Raw genomic sequence first — 18,655 nt, 5'->3', positions numbered from 1 at the left:
CAACAGTCATGACACAGCAGTTGTTTTGGCACTGATATTTTCTGTCCTTGATTTTCCATTAGTCTTTAAATTTTCTTTTACAATGTGGCACAGATAGTTGTTGAAATGTGACAGATAAGAAATAGGTGCTAGATGTACAATTTTTATAGTTATACATGTTCACTGCCATTCAAAGGAAGATAGGAACAGGAGTAGGCCATTCAGCCCCTCGAGCTTGCCCCACCATTTAATGAGATCAAGTTTGATCCATGACCTTTGGCCCATATCCCTTAATAGCTTTGCTTAACGCAAATCCATCAACCTCCGATTTTAAGTTAAGAACTGTTCTAGCTTCAACTCTTGTTTGTGGGAGAGAGTTCCAAACCTCTACCACCCTTTGAGTGAAGAAGTTCTTCCTGACATCTCTCCTGAACGGTCTGCTCTAATTTTTAGACTATGCCCCCTAGTTCTAGATTCTCCAACCAGTGGAAATAGTTCATCTTTATTTACCCTGTCTTCCCCTGTTAATATCTTGAATACTTCGATCGGATCATCCCTTAACCTTCGAAAATCTTAACTCAACTCCTGTATTCCAGGTATCATTTTTGAAAACCCACGTTGCACTCCCTCCAAGGCCAAAATATCCTTCCTAAGGTGCCCAGAACTGCTCACAATACAAAGGTTCACTCGAGCATCTTAAAGAGCGATACTTCACTAGAGAATGCAAAAGCTGGAGAAAAAGCATCTTGCAGTGTGACTAACAAGAGGAACACCACCCTGGATCAAAGAATTCTTAGACTTGCAATGGAAAACAAAAACTTATTTGTTCATTTTCTGATCATCAAACATCGAACAAACCAACCAAAACTACTTTTCAAATTAAATAGAATAACTCCAAAGCATAGCAGTTGAAAAATCTCTGATTTTTGGGTACAAACTATAATTTGAATAGCAGCTGTGAGGGGCTAGAATTAAGCCATGAATATCTGTTGTAGAATTACATATGGATGTGACTTGGACATATGTCAGGTTCGCACAGTATGGACGGAACCTTATACCCTTTAAAAATTGATTGAGGGTTGAGACAAATTCTGGGTCCCGCCATCGCACTTGCCCGAAATGTATTCACTGGCACAATCTTCGGGGAGGTGGCCTCCCAACTGACTCCCACTACAACTGCCGTCCAATTAAGGGTGGCAAGAAGGTTCTTGAGGTTGCCGGCCCATTCTGAGAACAGCAGCTCCATTAGCAGAGATGGGCACTGCCGCTGCAAGGTTGCACCTCTACCTCGAGGCACCCTCTGAAACAATACTGCATTGTCAAAATTAAAATGTGGCCACGGTTGCCAGGCCACCTTGTGGCGGGAAACACCCCAGCCGTCATTCCCCTCAACAGGATGGCCTGCAGCTGCAGATGTGACCCACGTACCTCTGGGGGTTGGGGGACGTGGGGGTTACTGATAGAGTTTTCTGGACTCCCCCAATTCAGCCACCGTCAAGATACCTCCAGATACATGCTGGGCTTTGGTCTCAGCAAAGGTCTGTCTGTCACCAGGATCTTCCTGCTGGTGTCTCCAATTTTCCCACAATCGGGCACTTAAATATGGTAAGTGGCGACCCGCTGCATTGGGCAGGTAACCCTCACCATTTTCACCCCATTTTAAATATTATCGGCCAGAGGCAGGAACATGCCAGACCGCTTACCTAACATGGTAATTGCAAAATGTTCTCCCGGTGCTACCTTCGAGCCCATCTCCACTTGACCAGGAAGATTCCACCCGATATAATCATTTCAACTTCCTCGCTACAGCTAAGTATTGTGTTTTACACTCAGGCCTCTCATTGCACACTCATACATATGTATGTAGGTGCATGGACACAAAGGCACACTCACATACAAGTGCACATGCATTGCATTGTTTCCCTGATGAAAGAAGTGATTAAGAGATCTGTTCCCGAGTTTCTCCTTTCTTCAGATCATAAAAAAGACTTGCAATTAATGTTCATTCTAATCTATCTTTGTAGAAATTTGAAAAATGTTTGAGGGTGCACACACAACTTTGAGGGAATGTGGCCTGTGCAACATGTTTCAGATTGCTGGTCAGCTTTGCACCCGTGCAGCTTAGAGCCAACATTGCTAGCAATTATATAATACCTTTCGCAACCTCAGCAAGTCCCAAAGAACGTTATGGCCAATTAAATAGTTTTACGTGGTATTAGCCGCCACTATAATGCAGGACAATGCGTCCTTAATTCACGCACAGGAAAGTCTGAAAACAAACATGATATAATGCTAGATAATTTGTTTCAGTGATAATGACTACAGGATAAATATAAGCCAGTGTACCAGGAAGAACGCTTCTGCTCTTCTTCAAAATAGCGCCATGTGATCTTTTATACCCGCCGAGAGGGCAGGTGGGGCCTTGATTTAAAATTGCATCTAAAAGTTTGCACCTGATAGTACAGCACTCCTCGGTACTGCAAGACATATCATCATAGTTTTTTGCATTAATTTCTCTGGAGTGGGACTTGAATCCACAACCTTCTGACTCAGAGGCGAAAATGCTACCACTGAGCAAACGTTGACACTTTGGTTGAGGGCAACTCACATTCTGCTTTTCCTTCGCTTCCAGTGAAGGGACAGATTCTGCTCCTAACAATTTTGATGTTCAACAAGTTGTGGGCAATCTTCTATTTCATGGACACACAGTGAAAAGGTGCTGATCTATTACCATCCTCCCACTCTCCCTAACCTACACCCCCATATTGAAATAACTCTACTGTACCTAAATGGTAATTGCTTCTTTAGAATGTGAGAGTGTAACATTGAATACAGCACAAAAACAATCCAAAGTCTCAAAAATCCCTGCTACTTCTTTTCATGACATCAATCAACCAAAACTACCCGACAGTATAATAAGATATATTTTGTGAGCCAACCATTGCCGCGGATCAACACAGATGTAATGTCGCCCCACCTAATTGCATGCCAGGATTAAAATTACTTCATAATTATTTTTCATCATACAATCTGCCTTCGTACAGCTCAAACCACAGACTTTCAGCACAGTACTTTGAACATTTGAATCAATGATACAATCTGTGATGAATCAAACTTTCCCCTGCCCCCTCCATTTAACCTGATGCTGAAACAGAACACAGCATGTTTGGAGGTTTGGCAGTCGTGCAGTAAGCGTAATTAAGGCTGTCTTACCCGAGGTTCGACTTTGTGTGACATTCTGCAGATATAAACCACTCTTGAACAGGTACAGAACCTCCTCTAGCTGAGTTAGTGTCTCGTCTATTCCCCAGCGCAACTCCCCTGCAAAACAAACAATGTTTCAGTTAAATGCTTTCTTGTCTCTTTCAATCGTTTGAGTACAATGTGACTTTCTCTTTCCATTTTAGCTTCTCAATGCTGCTGTGGTCAGTGCTGCTCTGAACAGTTTTCTCTTGTTCTGCTTCTGACCCCTTACATTCAAACTGTGTTGAATACTCATTGTATTCATTGTACTGGCCGACTAATTCTCTTTTTCATCCACACAGCCTGACAAACTGTGCACCACCAGTTTTTTTCCCCTCCTCCTACAGACCATCCAATCCTCAAGCTTTTAAACCCCAAACCAAGTCATTTAACCACTACTCCACTACTTTCTGATATCCATTGTCTTCTCTTCTATTCTTCTCATTCTTGAACTGCAGGCCTCAGACCAGCATCTTGGCTTCTCAATTTTTAAAAACTAATCGAAATCTGATGACCAGGGCCATGCAATGGCACAGAGGATGCTAGGAAATAGGTTATCTCTGCAAGTCTCAAGATAGCAAGTTCCTGATCTCAGTAAGGCCATCGTGTGGTGATGCTCAGAAGAATGCAGGGCCTCACGGTAGCATGGTGGTTAGCATCAATGCTTCACAGCTCCAGGGTCCCAGGTTCGATTCCCGGCTGGGTCACTGTCTGTGTGGAGTCTGCACGTCCTCCCCGTGTGCGCGTGGGTTTCCTCCGGGTGCTCCGGTTTCCTCCCACAGTCCAAAGATGTGCGGGTTAGGTGGATTGGCCATGCTAAATTGCCCGTAGTGTAAGGTTAATGGGGGGATTGTTGGGTTACGTGGGTTTAAGTGGGGTGATCATTGTTCGGCACAACATCGAGGGCCGAAGGGCCTGTTCTGTGCTGTACTGTTCTATCTATCTATCCCCGCAGGAAGGAATGAGCGTTATAGTACAAGATGATCAGGTCACACTCCTTACTTTCTAATTCACTTGGCCATATCTTCAATGGAGCTGAGTATAAGAAGGGAAGTAGGAGAGTTGGTTCATTACAAAATGAAACACAAATGGGGCAGAATTCTCCGGGTCTCATTCGCCCTGTCACCGCTGCCAGCGAGAACAGAGGATTGGGCATTTGGCCAAAACTCCATTCACTGCAGCAGGTCCGGAGAATCCTACCAGTGGGTGATATCGGAGAATTCTGCCCATGATATTTTATGTGACGGTCAATTAAATATATTAGCATAGTAGGAATGTCACAAACCAGCATATACTGTTGGAAAATGCCACTACAATTAAACGCCTTCTGCTCCGACAGTAGCACTTGTGTTGGCCATTTTACAATTAACGCCAAGTGGAATGGATTTGTGTGAGCTGCAACAGCAGAATGAATGAATTAATTATGGTACAACATTGTGGGTGTGTCATTAATAAACCGGAATGTGGGATTGGCACTGTGGGTACAATATCCAGCAACATTGTCTATTCTTTCACAGTTAAGCAGACCGACAGGAAGAAGCCTGTGTCCCATCTCTGCTCTTTTCATGTTGTAGCTTGACACTACAAATCCCTCTCTCATCCAAGTGGAAAGGGAGCAGGACAGCTGGGAATGAGGGGAAGGTGGTGGTGTAGGGTGAGCTTAACCACCATCTCTCATTGAGTCAAACAACATGGGTGCAGCGATAGGAGGTGTCCATTCTTCTTCTTTACCCCGATAATGGCATGTCCTACTGTCATCCATCTCAAAACCTAGCTGAGAACATTGTGAGTAAGTGTCAACACATACGGAAGGCATGGTTCAATCCTTTTTGCTGTGGCATCATACACACAGATGAGATCAGGACATTGGTGACAAGATGCATTTATGGTTATGGGCGCATATCTCCGGCAGGGTTGGTCTCTCGCTTGAGAGCAACATGGCTGGAGAATGCCAGGAAAGATCTCCTGACAGCCTTCGTGCCTCCCGAGATTCACCTAAGCCCTGCAAGACATCGGAGTTGGAATTCTGCCCCAAATGGATGGGACCGAATGACCTACTTATGACCTATCTGTGCGGGAGCCACCGGCCCCCCCTGGGAGGCTGCAGCCGGGCGCCAATCTGCGCTGGGTCCATACAATCATGGACCAGGTGGAAAGGCACCTGGGGGGTCTCTCCTGGGCCACCGGAGATTGCGGGGTAGTCAGGGTAAGTGCAGGGTAGCTCCCTGGTCCTCCCCCTGGAATGTGGGCACCATGGCATTGTCACCCTTGCACTGCCAAAGTGACCGGATAGCACTGCCAAGCCACAGGAACACTGCCTGGGTACCAGGGTGGCAGTGCAAGGGTGCCTGAGTGCCAGAGTGGCACTGCCAAGGCCCAGGGGGTAAGGGGGGCCATGCCCATGTAATGAGGGTGGAGGGGGCTTTTCAAGGGTGGGGAAGTGCAGGCAGGTAAGTAGGGGTCTCGGGGAGGTTGAGTGGGTGATGGGTGGGGATTCTAGAAGGAAGGGAGTGCTGTAAGGGAGCTTGGGGGGAGGGGGGCCTCCAGGGACCCCCGTAGCAGGGTGTCCTCACTTGGGGGATGTAGGGTAGTGTCCATGTTTGTGGGGGGTGACATTGCCCATGTGTTGGGGGGGGGGGGGGGTCCACAAGCTCACTTAGAGATCAGGACACCCTTTCAAAATGGCACCCATGCATTCTAATTGTGGGCTAAACTGGTGAGAAATTCCCCAGGGTCCAAAAAAGTGACTAAGTGTCATTGAACAGCAATGGGGAATTCATGGAAAAATCTGCCTCAAATTAACTTTGAAATTAACTTTGAGGAGAATCAGGCCCTATATCTTGTGAAGAATGAAACAAGTTTGCACCTGTTTTGCAGTAAGCAAGTACTGTTTGAAATACCAAGCTACTGATAAGTACTAGAAAGGCTACATCTAATCCGCACAATCCATTTACTGAACGGACCATTTCCAAAGAGCTAGAGTTTATACAGGTAGAAAGTTGCATATTTTTGTTGTGTAATCGTGGTGGATTTAAAAACAATGTTGCATGAGAATGAATAGTTTTCGGTACTTTTTTTGTTCAACATGTTCACACAAATATTATAGATTGGTAATGCCCATCATCTGCAATGTGACCAAAGTGGAAGATTTAGACTGGCTTGGGGCAGGTATGTTTTTTGTAGGACAGGCGCACCAACTTCTTTTATGAGCTCGGGGAGTCTTGCACTTCCTTAAATGTCATTTAATGTTGGATGATACAATGAATCCAGAATATTTGAGTGATTGGGCGAAGCTAGTCAGTTTTGAAACACTTTTTCAGCAACAATTTACACCCAGCTGCAGCACAACACCACCAAAAGTCTACTTATTTCCAATCATTTTACTTTCTGATTCTCCCCATCCAATTATTTGCTGTTCTTCTGTTCCTATGCAACTCTATAATACTTGCAGATTCACTTGAACTGTAAATGAAAATCCCAGATTCCATCCATGATCTAATCGGCTGGTTGGGTTCATAGAAAAAGGTTTGAATCTCCAAATCTGTTTTAGCCTTTGGTTTCAAATAAAACATGAAAAACAATAAATCACAATGGGAGCAGCACTTTGTATGTGTTTGCTGGGAGAATAATCTTCCCTATTCCAATCCATCTCTCATATTGCAGGCTGCACTACCCTAAAATTGATGCTTAGAATTTTTAAATTTATTTTATTTTTAAAAAATAATAATTTAGAGTACCCCAATTCATTTTTTCCAATTAAGGGTCAATTTAGCGTGGCCAATCCACCTACCCTGCACATCTTTTGGGTTGTGGGGACGAAACGCAGGGAGAATGTGCAAACTCCACACGGACAGTGACCCAGAGCCGGGATCGAACCCGGGACCTTGGCGCTGAAAGGCAGCAGAGCTAACCCACTGCACCACCGTGCTGCCCTTAAAATTGATGCTCTAAGCAATTCAGAGGATATGGTTTCTGAAATGTGAAATTTGGAACTTACTAAATAAGCAAACTGTCCAGTAAAATATCCATTTAAATTGTTGGAAGTTCAATCTTTCATCACAATTATTTGCTTGTTCTTTGTGTAAAGATATGTTCGTAAAACCACACAAAGCAATTAATTACTGTAATTTTCAATTGATTATATTTCTCGAATTGATAAATTCTGCTGCCCAAACAGGCCTGTGAATTCACTGACTTGTTTCCTCAAACCAGGGGCAGGATTCTCCGATCCCCCAGCTTTGTGTTTCTCGGCCGTGTACCGTTAGCTGGCGCTGCTTGTCAATGGGATTTCCCATTGAAAGCACCCCATCCCGTCACGAAACCCGCAGGTGCGCCGCCAGCCGGAAAACTGAACCTTAACGACCGGAGAATTCTGGCCCAGCTTTCTGCCACTCCCACACCATTGAAACAACTGTAACCAAAGACATGAGTCGCATTCTCTGTCAGATAACTGTGGGTTTTTGCTTCCGGTACAAATTATTTCCTTATAGACTAAGATTAACTATTACTCCCCAGTACCTCAGATTTAAAATTTGTGGTTTTGTGCTAAAATCACTCCATGGTCTCACTCCTGCCTCCTGCCTATTTCTGGGGACTCCTCTAGCTCCTACTACACCTGCCCCATCTCCAGGTTCTTTGGTTGTCCATTGTCAGCCTCTTCTGCACTCCCTCTCTTAATCCTGGAAAATCCTGGCCAGAGGGTTCATGAGATTCAGTGCATATATCAATGAATGAAACATATCTAATGCATTTGACTGTTTCATCAGGATTGGAAAGCCAATTTAATTTTAAGTACTCCAGTAAATTGTACTCCTAATCTATTGTAATATCAGGATTCTAGTTCTATACTTGTCAGACTATTGATAGAAATATGTAAACCAAAATCTTCAGACAGAATGAAGCCAGTGTAATAAACATGTCATTTTCATACCTGTAGCATTCACTACAGTATCCAGCAGTGACCGGAGACTTGATGGGGCACTGTGTGGCAAGAGATAGGTAAAGAAGAACCTGCAATGGGAGCAAATATTAAGCTGTGTTAAACAACTTTTTGACAGATAAGAGATTTATTATTTTTCTTTCCCTCCTACTTCAGATCTCAACTCTAAAGGTCAGTCAACTAACTTTCATGTAGGCATCTGCCAATGCCACTCTGCACTCCTTACGAATGATTCTTGCACCCTAGTATCATGATAATAATTTTAGCTAAAAGCTAGGAATTAGGCTTAGTCACGGATGTGAGATAGAGGCATTGGGTGTGAAATTCAACGTTGGCAGAGGCACAAAATGCATGAAATGAAGTCAGTGGAAAGGGAGGTCGAGAGCGATACAGAATGAATGGCCAATCCACTTGGGCCCATTTTATGCCTCAATGAAGTTGAATTTCACCCTTATTATTTTACTGATCAGTTCCGTAAATCTTATTCACAAAATACCCTTTTAATGCTGCATTATAAATAAGAGATTTTAAAATTAATCTGAGGTAAAACTGGAAAAGGGACAATTAAAAGTTGCCCGATTGTTCTCCAAATTATCTGTTTTTTCTACACTGAAGTAACTTGGGTGGATGTAAGCCAAGCTGCTGATTCGCTGTCACTCGCTTCACATTATTACTAAAAAGCAATTCCCCATCCCCGATCCACTACTTTATCTTTTCTTTTTGCATTGTGTTAAATTTCAAAGAAGTTAGCAAAGCTGAGAGTATCCTCTCCCTAATGTTTCACAAGAGTATACGAAGGGGTAAAAAACAAGGATGTAGGTTTTCGATCCTCCCATCCCAGTGGAACACTGGCTTTGTGCATCGGCCACTCTCATGGGAATCACTCGATTTCAATTTCCCCTGAATTCATTGGAATTAAAACTGGGTGGTTTCTACACCGCACCATACTGCCAATGTTAAGAGGCAGCCCATCAGGGACTTTCGTTCCAGAACCAGAAAGCGCATTGCTCCTCTTGGCCCCACCAAACAAATTAAAAGTTTCCTGGGTCCGGTAAGGACCCCCTTAAGGACCACTGGTTAGACAGCTCAACTGCTGAAACGTTGAAACGTGTGTGTGTGTGAGGCGATGTACACACTCATTCTGTTTGTATCTGAAAAGATGAACGCAGACCTCTACAACCAGGGCCAGACACTGATTTGCATATTTAAGTTGCATTCCACCAGTTTAAGGTGGTCAAGCTTCTCTCCCTGTCCAAGGTATGTTTCTATTTCCTATTGTCCTCTGCCTTTTTTCAGTGAGAAATAGGTAGGTAGTTAGGAGTTGAAAATTGGACCGATGATGACAATGGCATGCAGCAAGACCAATCAAAATACTAAAACCAAATTAAAAAAACCCTGCGGGGCAGCAGGGTAGCATGGTGGTTAGCATAAATGCTTCACAGCTCCAGGGTCCCAGGTTCGATTCCCGGCTGGGTCACTGTCTGTGTGGAGTCTGCACGTCCTCCCCCTGTGTGCGTGGGTTTCCTCCGGGTGCTCCGGTTTCCTCCCACAGTCCAAAGATGTGCGGGTTAGGTGGATTGGCCCTGCTAAATTGCCCGTAGTGTCCTAATTAAAAAGTAAGGTTAAGGGGGGGGTTGTTGGGTTACGGGTATAGGGTGGATACGTGGGTTTGAGTAGGGTGATCATGGCTCGGCACAACATTGAGGGCCGAAGGGCCTGTTCTGTGCTGTACTGTTCTATGTTCTATGTTCTAAAACAATTATTGGGCTTCAGCACTGTCAAGTTGTTTTGGACTAAACTGATGCTTTAGTACCGTGCAAGGATTTCTACAGAAGTGTTGAAAATAAGAAGACTTACGATTCTTTCATGGCAGCAAGATATCCCAAAGCAACTTAAAACCAATGAAGTACTTTCGACCCATTATAATGTAGGAAACGCAACAAATTAGCAGAAAGCAGGTTTCCGCAGAGAGTGGTAAAGTAAATGATCAAATCATCCACCTGAGGGGCATGATCTAACCGAATTGGAACAGAGTCCGGGACGAGCGTGTTTAGCCGGGTGTTTCACAGCGCAGAGAAACACCCTGCTATCTACCGGGACTCTGGTTATATTCCGGGCCTCAGCAGGGAACTCCCTGACGAGGCTGCAATTAATCCCGTTTCCTGCACAGGGAGCTCTGCTCACCTGATCACCTCAGTGCAGGGAGAGATCAGGACACCATTTCCCAACCCTTCTCCCAAAGCCCCAACTGACCAATAAGGGGGTCCTCAGTCCCTCTGCACAGCGCACCCCTGGGCCTGATCCCTGGCATGGAAGAAATGCCAGCCTGGCACCCTGGCAAGTGTCCCTGCAAGCCAGCAGTGCTAACAGGGTACTACCAGGGTGTCAGGCTGGCAGAACCAGCGTACAACCCTGCCCAGAGTGCAAACACCTGGGGCCTCCAATCCCCTGGGAGACTCCCCACGAGTGCCATTCCATCTGGCCTCCGTTGTGGAGACCAGTACCAAGCAGCACTCACCTAAGGTCTCCAAGGCAGAAAGGTTAGATCCCAGGGCTTCAGTAGATCGCGGGAATGCATATTAGAGTGAGACTAGCAGTCTCGCTCTAATATGCAAATTTGAAAAATAGTGAGCCCTTCCACAATGGGCGGGATTCCGAATGTGAGATCGCGGTAGATCTTGCAAGGCATGGCGAGCTGGGTAGATCCCGGAATCGGGAACCCCGGCATCTACCGGCCATGCTGCGTTGCATTTCGGGCACAATGCGGCCAGTAGATAGCACCCTAGATGTTGGTTGAGGGATAAATATTGGACAAGACACTGGGAAAACACCCTGCTCTTCCTTGAATCGCACTTCACTCTGTGACGCCAAACAGTGCTTTGGTTTTAACATTTCATCCAAAAATGGCACCTCCAATATTGCAAAATGCCCCAAACATTTCAATGAAGTGTCAGTCTCATGTTAGAAACAAACTCCCTGACATGGACATGGGGGACTACCCCCACAAGCATCAAGGCAACTCTTATAAGGCCACAAAGGAGTCCACACCGAATAGTTCAAAGAAACTTAGTTTATTTACAATAACTATTATATACACCACACGGTAGATCCCTACTCATAGAATTTACAGTGCAGAAGGAAGCCATTCAGCCCATCGAGTCTGCACCGGCTCTTGGAAAGAACACCCGACCCAAGGTCAACAACTCCACCCTATCCCCATAACCCAGTAACCCCACCCAACACTATGGGCCTGCCTTGCCAGTGCCAAACTGGCCAGCTTTATATATCATACAACTATACATTTTTTGAGGTCTCCCACTCCCTTAAAGGGAAAGCTTGTATTCTGCAAGGTTCACAGGGAAGTTAATTGTTCCCACCCTGTATGACACTTGTGGGTTATAATATCCCTCCCCCTCAAAGTCTGAAGAATCCTCCGGTGGGACTGTTGATTCCCCATCAGAGTGTTCCGACACTTGAGTTTCCATTTCCAAACCTGTGTCCACAGCCTCTCTCATATGGCTTCTTGACCCCCTTGGGGCTCCGCTATGGCCTGCTGTGGCATCAGCTGAACGAAAATATGACGAGGAAATTTTCAAAAATCTGGTCACCTAAACCTAATGTGATCAAGGTGCTTTCGCATGATTTGACCTTGGACTTGTATTTGATAGGAAACCGGCCTTTACTGGCAGAGGATAGTCCCGGAGATCCACTGGGCGGCATCTGCAAAGTTTTGAATGCACACTATGTCACCTGGTACAAAGCATCTGGGTGGGCAACGTCGAACAGGGCAATGCCCTTGCAGCTTGTTTGTGGCGTACTTTGCACCTATGTCAGGGAAAATCATACTAAGGCTGGTTCAAAGCCTACAGCCCATCAGCATTTCAGCCGGGGCCTCCCCAGTCACTGCGTGTGGGATGTTCCTGTAGCAAACTAGGAAAGAAACTAGCCTTGTGTCTATCGAACCAGAATACTGCTTCTTTTTTTTATATATAAATTTAGAGTACCCAATTCATTTTTTCCAATGATGGGGCAATTTAGCGTGTTCAATCCACCTAGCCTGCACATCTTTGGGTTGTGGGGGCGAAACCCACGCAAACACGGGGAGAATGTGCAAACTCCACACAAACAGTGACCCAGAGCTAGGATCGAACCTGGGACCTCGGCGCCGTGAGGCAGCAATGCTAACCACTGTGCGACCGTGCTGCCTTAGAATACTGTATCTTGAGGCCTCTTTTGAACATCTGTACCCCTACTCCGCTAAACCATTAGAAGCCGGGTGGTACAGGGCAGTACGAATGCGCTGTACCCAATTTGCTTTCAATAGCCCAGAGAACTCCTCACTCATGATAGGAGTCCCATTGTCTGTAATGACTACTTCAGGGGTGCCGATAATCGCAACTTTTCAATGGTTGCCCGGGAGGTGGTTGCCACCATCTTGTGGACTTCCAGCCATTTTGAATGAATGTCACTCACAAGGAGGAACATTGAACCCTGAAACAGACCAGGAACGTTGGCACGCAAAAGGTGAAGAGGCGCACCCGGTTGGAGTTCCTGGTGCTCCTGACAGACAGAGCATTGCTGGTACATTCTCTCATTGTCCGCAGCCAGGCCCAGCCACCAGTCGTAACTGCGCGCCAACATCTTCATTTTAGACACCCCTGGATGTCCACTGTAGAGGTCCTTCAATAACAACTCCTTTCTGGAATGACGCATGTACCTCATAGCAGGATACCGTCCTCCACACTAAACTCTGACAGTTTTGTCGAAAATGCCTGTAATTTGCCTGGTAGCTGTCGATGTTGATCTCCATATAACACAACTTTGCGAGAATCGAGTCTGTCTGAGTCCATTCACGGATCCAAGACGCCGTGACGAGCAAAGAATCCGTGACGTTTAGAGTGGTGACCACGGGGGGGCTGGTCAGTAAAGGCAAACAGCTCAGCCCATCGGCAGTTGCTATCTGGGTCCCCGGCCGATGCTCTAATTAATATTCATAGATGGCCAACAGCAGGGACCAGCATTGCATCCTTGCGGAGGCAGTGGGCGAGATCGCCTTGTCCTCTTTAAAAAGGCTGAGTAAAGGTTTATGGCCCGTAATAATAATGAAGCGGTAGACGTACTGGTGAAATTTTTTCACATGGAGACCACCGCCGGACCCTCCTTCTCGATCTGCGCATATGTTTGTTCTGCCGCAGCCAGCATCCGAGAGGTGAAAGCGATCATCCGCAACACGCCATTCTCCATCCGATGCGATAGGGCGTCCCCAATACTGTGAGGCGTCGTGTCGCACGTGCCGAGTAAGGGCTTGGTGGGATCCCAATGGGTCAGTAACCCAGAAGATGATAACTGTTTCTTCACCTTCCAAAAAGCCACATCCAGTGACTTTCCCCATGCCCACTCTTGATTCATGGCCGCAAGGTTCGGGATGAACTTGCCATAATAGTTAATAGGTCCTAAAAATGTACAAAGCTCTGTGGCATCCATCGTGTTGGGGGCCTGCTGAATGGTACGCTCCACCCAGCAACTGAGGTGGACCACCTCTCGTGCATGGAAGACACATTTCGCCCGCCGTAAGTGGACACCAGACTCAGAGAACTGTTTCAGCACGACCTCAAGGTTTTCCAGATGTTCTTGTTTGGATGCTTCCATGACCAGTACGTCATCTAAGCAGACTGTCACACACGGCAACTCTCAGGATGTTCTCCATTACTCGTTGAAATGGAGCGCAGGCAGAAGACACACCAAAAGGCATCCAGGTGTATTTGTAATATCCTCCGTGTATTGACTGTAACATATTTCTGGGAGGCTGCGTCCAACTCAAGCCATAAATATGCGTGGCCGTTATTGAGTTTAGTGACTGAGCATCCACCCGCCAACTTTGCGTACGGACATTCAATGCGAGGCATGGGGTATCGATCTAATCTTGAAACCGTATTCACTGTCTGTTTATAGTCCCCGCATACCAGACTGTCTTGCCCGGTTTGAACACCGGCACCACCAGCGCTGCCCAATCCATTAAATAATACAGGCCTGATGATACCCAGACTCTTCAGCCAACTGAGTTCAGTTTCCACTTTTTCTAACGACGGGGTGCGCCAGAAATACTGGGGTTGAGATCCGGAGTCGGACATGAATGTGAGCTATTTTTCCCAGTCTACGTTGAATTATTTTTGTGTACGTGCCCAGCACTTCGTTCAGGCCCCCAGATCCCATCTGGAGGATGCATTACCAATTTAGCTGTAGATGGCTCAACCAATCATGGCCCATCAAGGTGAGGCCTTGTCCCCTGACCCCAATCAACAGGAGGCGCACCGATTGGTGACAACCTCTGGAGTCATGGGGGTACCTGCAAAGTTCAATGCCTCACCAATGTAGATGGTCAACTCTGCCATGGTATCTGTTAGGTCCAAATCCTGTATTCCGTGTTTAATGCAGTCAAACGTACTCTGTCCCATAACAAAAACCACCGTACCAGTGTCCAGTTCCCTGTCCAGCAAATGCCCATTCACCTGCACGTAATCCTTATGAGGGCCATCCAGGATGCCGCCACACAATTTAACTGCATGCAGTCACCTTCTTCAGGCTCACCCAGGAAGAAGATACGTGGTCTAGGCTGGTGCCTACCTTTTCCGGGTCACCTGGATCTCTGGTTGGTCCACGGTCTCACCTGGGCCGACGACCACATGCCTGGCAATGACCCGGCTCACCCTCAGATGCCGGGGAAGTCTCTCATCGGGATGACTCACCCTTTGGCCAACAGGACAGGCCTTCATGGCTCTCGGTCCAGGGCAGGATAGAGGTCGGGGGTGGGATCCCATGCTGGGAGGGGTCGACTTCCATGCCTTGTATTTCCTGCACCCCTCGCTCTGTGCTTTCCATGGGAAAGCAAAATTTGTGTGGCCTGCTGTAGATTCAGGGAAGGTTCGGGCAAGAGTTACTTTAGGGTGGCTGCATTGTTAATGCCACAAACTAAACAATCTCATCGCATTTATTGCAGGAAAGTGCCGTATCCGCAGAACTGGCCAATTGTCCGCAACCGGGACAAATACTCAGTGACAGACTCACACAGGGTCCTCCTCATGGTGTTAAAATGATACCACGATGCAATAATGGTACAGTTGGAGTGCTGCCCCACTAGAGCTATTAGTTGGTTGAAGATTTGTGTATCGGGCGGCGCTGGGTATGTAAGGCTTCGTATCACTGCAAATATATGTGCGCCTCAGGCAGTCAGCAAGTTATCTGATGGTGTAGCAGTGTCAATAGTTATCCAGTTTAACCCTCATTGCCAGTTTTATAAGACCACAAAGGTGTCCACACCGAGTAGTTCAAAGAAACTTAGTTTTACAATTAACTATTATATACATCACACGGTAGATCCCTACTGGATCTGCCTTACCACTACCAAACTGGCCAGCTTTATATACCATATAACTATCCATTTTTTTTAGGTCCCCCGCCCCCGTAACGGGGGAGCTTATATTCTGTGAGGTTCACAGGGAGGTTAGTTGTTCCCACCCCATCAGGCCCTTGCCAGGTATAACAGCAACCCCCCCCCCCCCCCCCCCACCATACACAAGCATTGTGGCAGCCCTCCCCTCTCCACAACCATCGGGTCAAACACCTCCACCACACAAGCATCGGGGTACCTCCTACACATAAGGAGAACCCCTCCAATGGGGCTTCCTAAATTGCTCATCCTTGGCATTGCCAACCTGGCACAGTGACAGAGCACTGCCCGGGCATGCCCTCTGCACCCCCACCCCCCCAACCCTAGGGGCTATACCTACCTTTGCGTCCCTAGTAGGTTTCCCTTGACAGCTTCACGTTTTGCAGACGTTGTAAACCTTGCTGACGTGACGTCACATCGCCAAAAGGGGAATTCCCTATCCGAGGGAAACATATGATGGGGAAGCCCTTTAAATACATTTAAATTTATTCAAATATATTTAAAGAAAGTTCCCATCCAGAATGACCCTGCTACCAGAGGGGGGCAGGGAAAATCGGAGAACGAGATCTCGCAAGCGAGATTTTTGTACCTACGATCTTGTGGGATTTTCTGCCAGTGTTGCAAATGCCGGCTTAAAATCCGTCTCTTTCCCCAATTCCCAAATATCATTTGCCATTTCTACAGTAGTTTTGTGGCAATGCATTTGGCAGCAGTTTCTCAGGTATAAAAGATGCATGTTGATGTTTTGCATAGCACTTGTGAGTTCAACCTATACCATGTGGACTGAAATTCAACACAGATTCCACAGAAACTTGCAGAGCGATGTTTTTGTTCTGTAACGTCTCATATCTTTCTTATAGCAAGGCTCGTGTTAGTGGCTAAATGATGTTTTGCTCAGACTGCATGCTTCTGAAAGGAATTGAATGGAGCAATCACACCTATCTGTAAAGATTAGTATGATATGGTGTTTATATGTGGGTATTTGTTGTTGCCTAGATTATGACTGAACAGTGCAAAAACATTAGGATCATTGCAAATTCTCTCACTATTCATTGCTTTTCCTCTCTTGTCATAATAAACACTGAGTGCATATCAGACTGTATCATGTTTGGACATATTATCCCTTCTAAGAACCAAAGAACGAAGTTAATGACACAAGTTCTTTGCAAAGTGGAATGCAGTTTCAAGGCAATTTTGCGTGGTGATGAAACTGACGAACAGTTGGTTTCAGACAATAGCAGTGGTTGCAATCTGAGCTCTTCCGACACGTTCAGCAGTGAAAGAAGCGATTACCTGTATGCATTGTAAAGATTCCGCTTCTCGTTCATGCTTTGGCATCTACCCTCCAAGGAGCAGGTTAAGGTAAAATTCCGAGCTGGAAACTCCATAAAACAGTCACCATTTCTTGAGCAGGGTGTTTCATTGATGCTGGCATCATCCAAATCTGTCACTTTTAGTTCACCATCCACAATAACGAATTGGCGAGGACGGAAGTCCAACAATGTCACTGAGCCAAGAGGTGAATGGGCCAAATAGTGTAATAAGCGTATCAGACTCAAACATATCTGCAATGAAAAGAGCACAACGTAGACTTAATACAACTTGCTTCAGTTTTTATAGAGACAGCTCCAAAAAGTCAGTAAAATATAGCTTCACTTGTTCTTAATTTGTTAATAGATGTATAAGGAGGGATTGCACTGAAATTGTTTATAAATATAAATATGGCTAATATGGCTGAGCCTACATCTTAATTTGATGTGCTTTCAGGTACCTAAACATTCTGTTTTGATTTCTCTCTTGCTGCCAACAATGCCTCTTGCTGCAATGCAGTTCCGTCAATGCCAGAATGGAAGCATGGTCCAGAAGGACACATTTCTCTGGAACCAATCTGTATCTCACCCAACTGATTACTCTCTAACCATGAATGTATTCAACTATGTAGGACATACAGCCAAGTCCAATTCTGTCTTCGCTTGAAATTTATGTCTGCATCGGGAGACAATCAAAAGCAAGACTGACTGATTTCTCTCTCTCTAATCAGGAACCCTAACTGTTGCCCTGGCTAAGATTAGTTAACTTGGCAAAGGCTGAAAACTGAACCTGAGATGCACTGCTCTGAAATAGTACCATCCCAAACAGTGTTTTTACATCACAGCTCTATGTCAAATACCAAACTCAGCATGGCACTGCAACAAAGGGAAGTTCAGTATGTTTGTTTTTATAAATTTAGAGTATCCAAATTTTTTTTTCCCCAACTAAAGGGCAATTTAGAGTGGCCAATCCACCTTCCTGCACATCTTTGGGTTGTGGGGGTGAAACCCATTCTGACACGGGGAGAACGTGCAAACTCCACACGGACAGTGACCCAGGGCCGGGACTCGAACCCGGGTACTCAGCGCCGCAGTCCCAGTGCTAACCACTGCGCCGCATGCTGCCCTGGAAGTTCACTATGTTTACATCACACAAAAGAAGACATATATAATGAACCTAAGACAGTGGTGTCATTTTTAAAAAAAATTTAATTAATAAATTTAGAGTACCCAATTCATTTTTTCCAATTAAGGGGCAATTTAGCGTGGCTAATCTACCTACACTGCACATCTTTGTGTTGTGGTGTGAAACCCACACAAACAACGGGAGAATATGCAAACTCCACACGGACAGTGACCCTGAGCCGGGATCGAACCTAGGACTTTGGCGCCGTGAGGCAGCAGTGCTAACCACTGCACCACCGTGCTGCCCTGACAGTGGTGTCATTTTGATTTGTTTGGCACCTTGTAGTTCATTCTACGTAACAGCGCGTGGGAAACAGAGTAATACATCAAAGAAGGGATTCAAAGAAAACAAACTGCTGCAGAAATTTACAGTTACCTACTTTGAAAAATGCAGAAAATCCTTTGTGACCTAGTCAGAGAGAGCTCTTCCATTTCATTAAAATATTACTAAAAAAATATTTCATTAGAGCACTGAATCATTGGACAAAACGGCTCACATTTTCTTTTAAAATCTTCCAGGAGACAAATCTCACAGAAAGAAGCCTTATGGTG

At 45.7% G+C, this 18,655-nt stretch overlaps 1 protein-coding gene across 1 annotated transcript in view; it reads right to left on the bottom strand.

The window, feature by feature from the left end:
* pkdcca (protein kinase domain containing, cytoplasmic a) overlaps nt 1–18,655 on the bottom strand; it is a 73,927-nt gene that overhangs the window by 40,726 nt on the left and 14,546 nt on the right. The window contains exons 3-5 of the mRNA XM_038812709.1: nt 16,902–17,173; nt 8,153–8,232; nt 3,193–3,300 (exon numbers count right to left, since the gene is read on the bottom strand). Of these exons, the coding sequence (XP_038668637.1) occupies nt 3,193–3,300; nt 8,153–8,232; nt 16,902–17,173 (460 nt within the window). The remainder of the gene's footprint in view (nt 1–3,192; nt 3,301–8,152; nt 8,233–16,901; nt 17,174–18,655) is intronic.

Source organism: Scyliorhinus canicula, chromosome 1, assembly GCF_902713615.1.
Source record: "Scyliorhinus canicula chromosome 1, sScyCan1.1, whole genome shotgun sequence".
NCBI lineage: Eukaryota > Metazoa > Chordata > Chondrichthyes > Carcharhiniformes > Scyliorhinidae > Scyliorhinus > Scyliorhinus canicula.
Note: the sequence above shows the minus strand (reverse complement) of the source record. Positions and strands in the feature narration are given on the sequence as shown.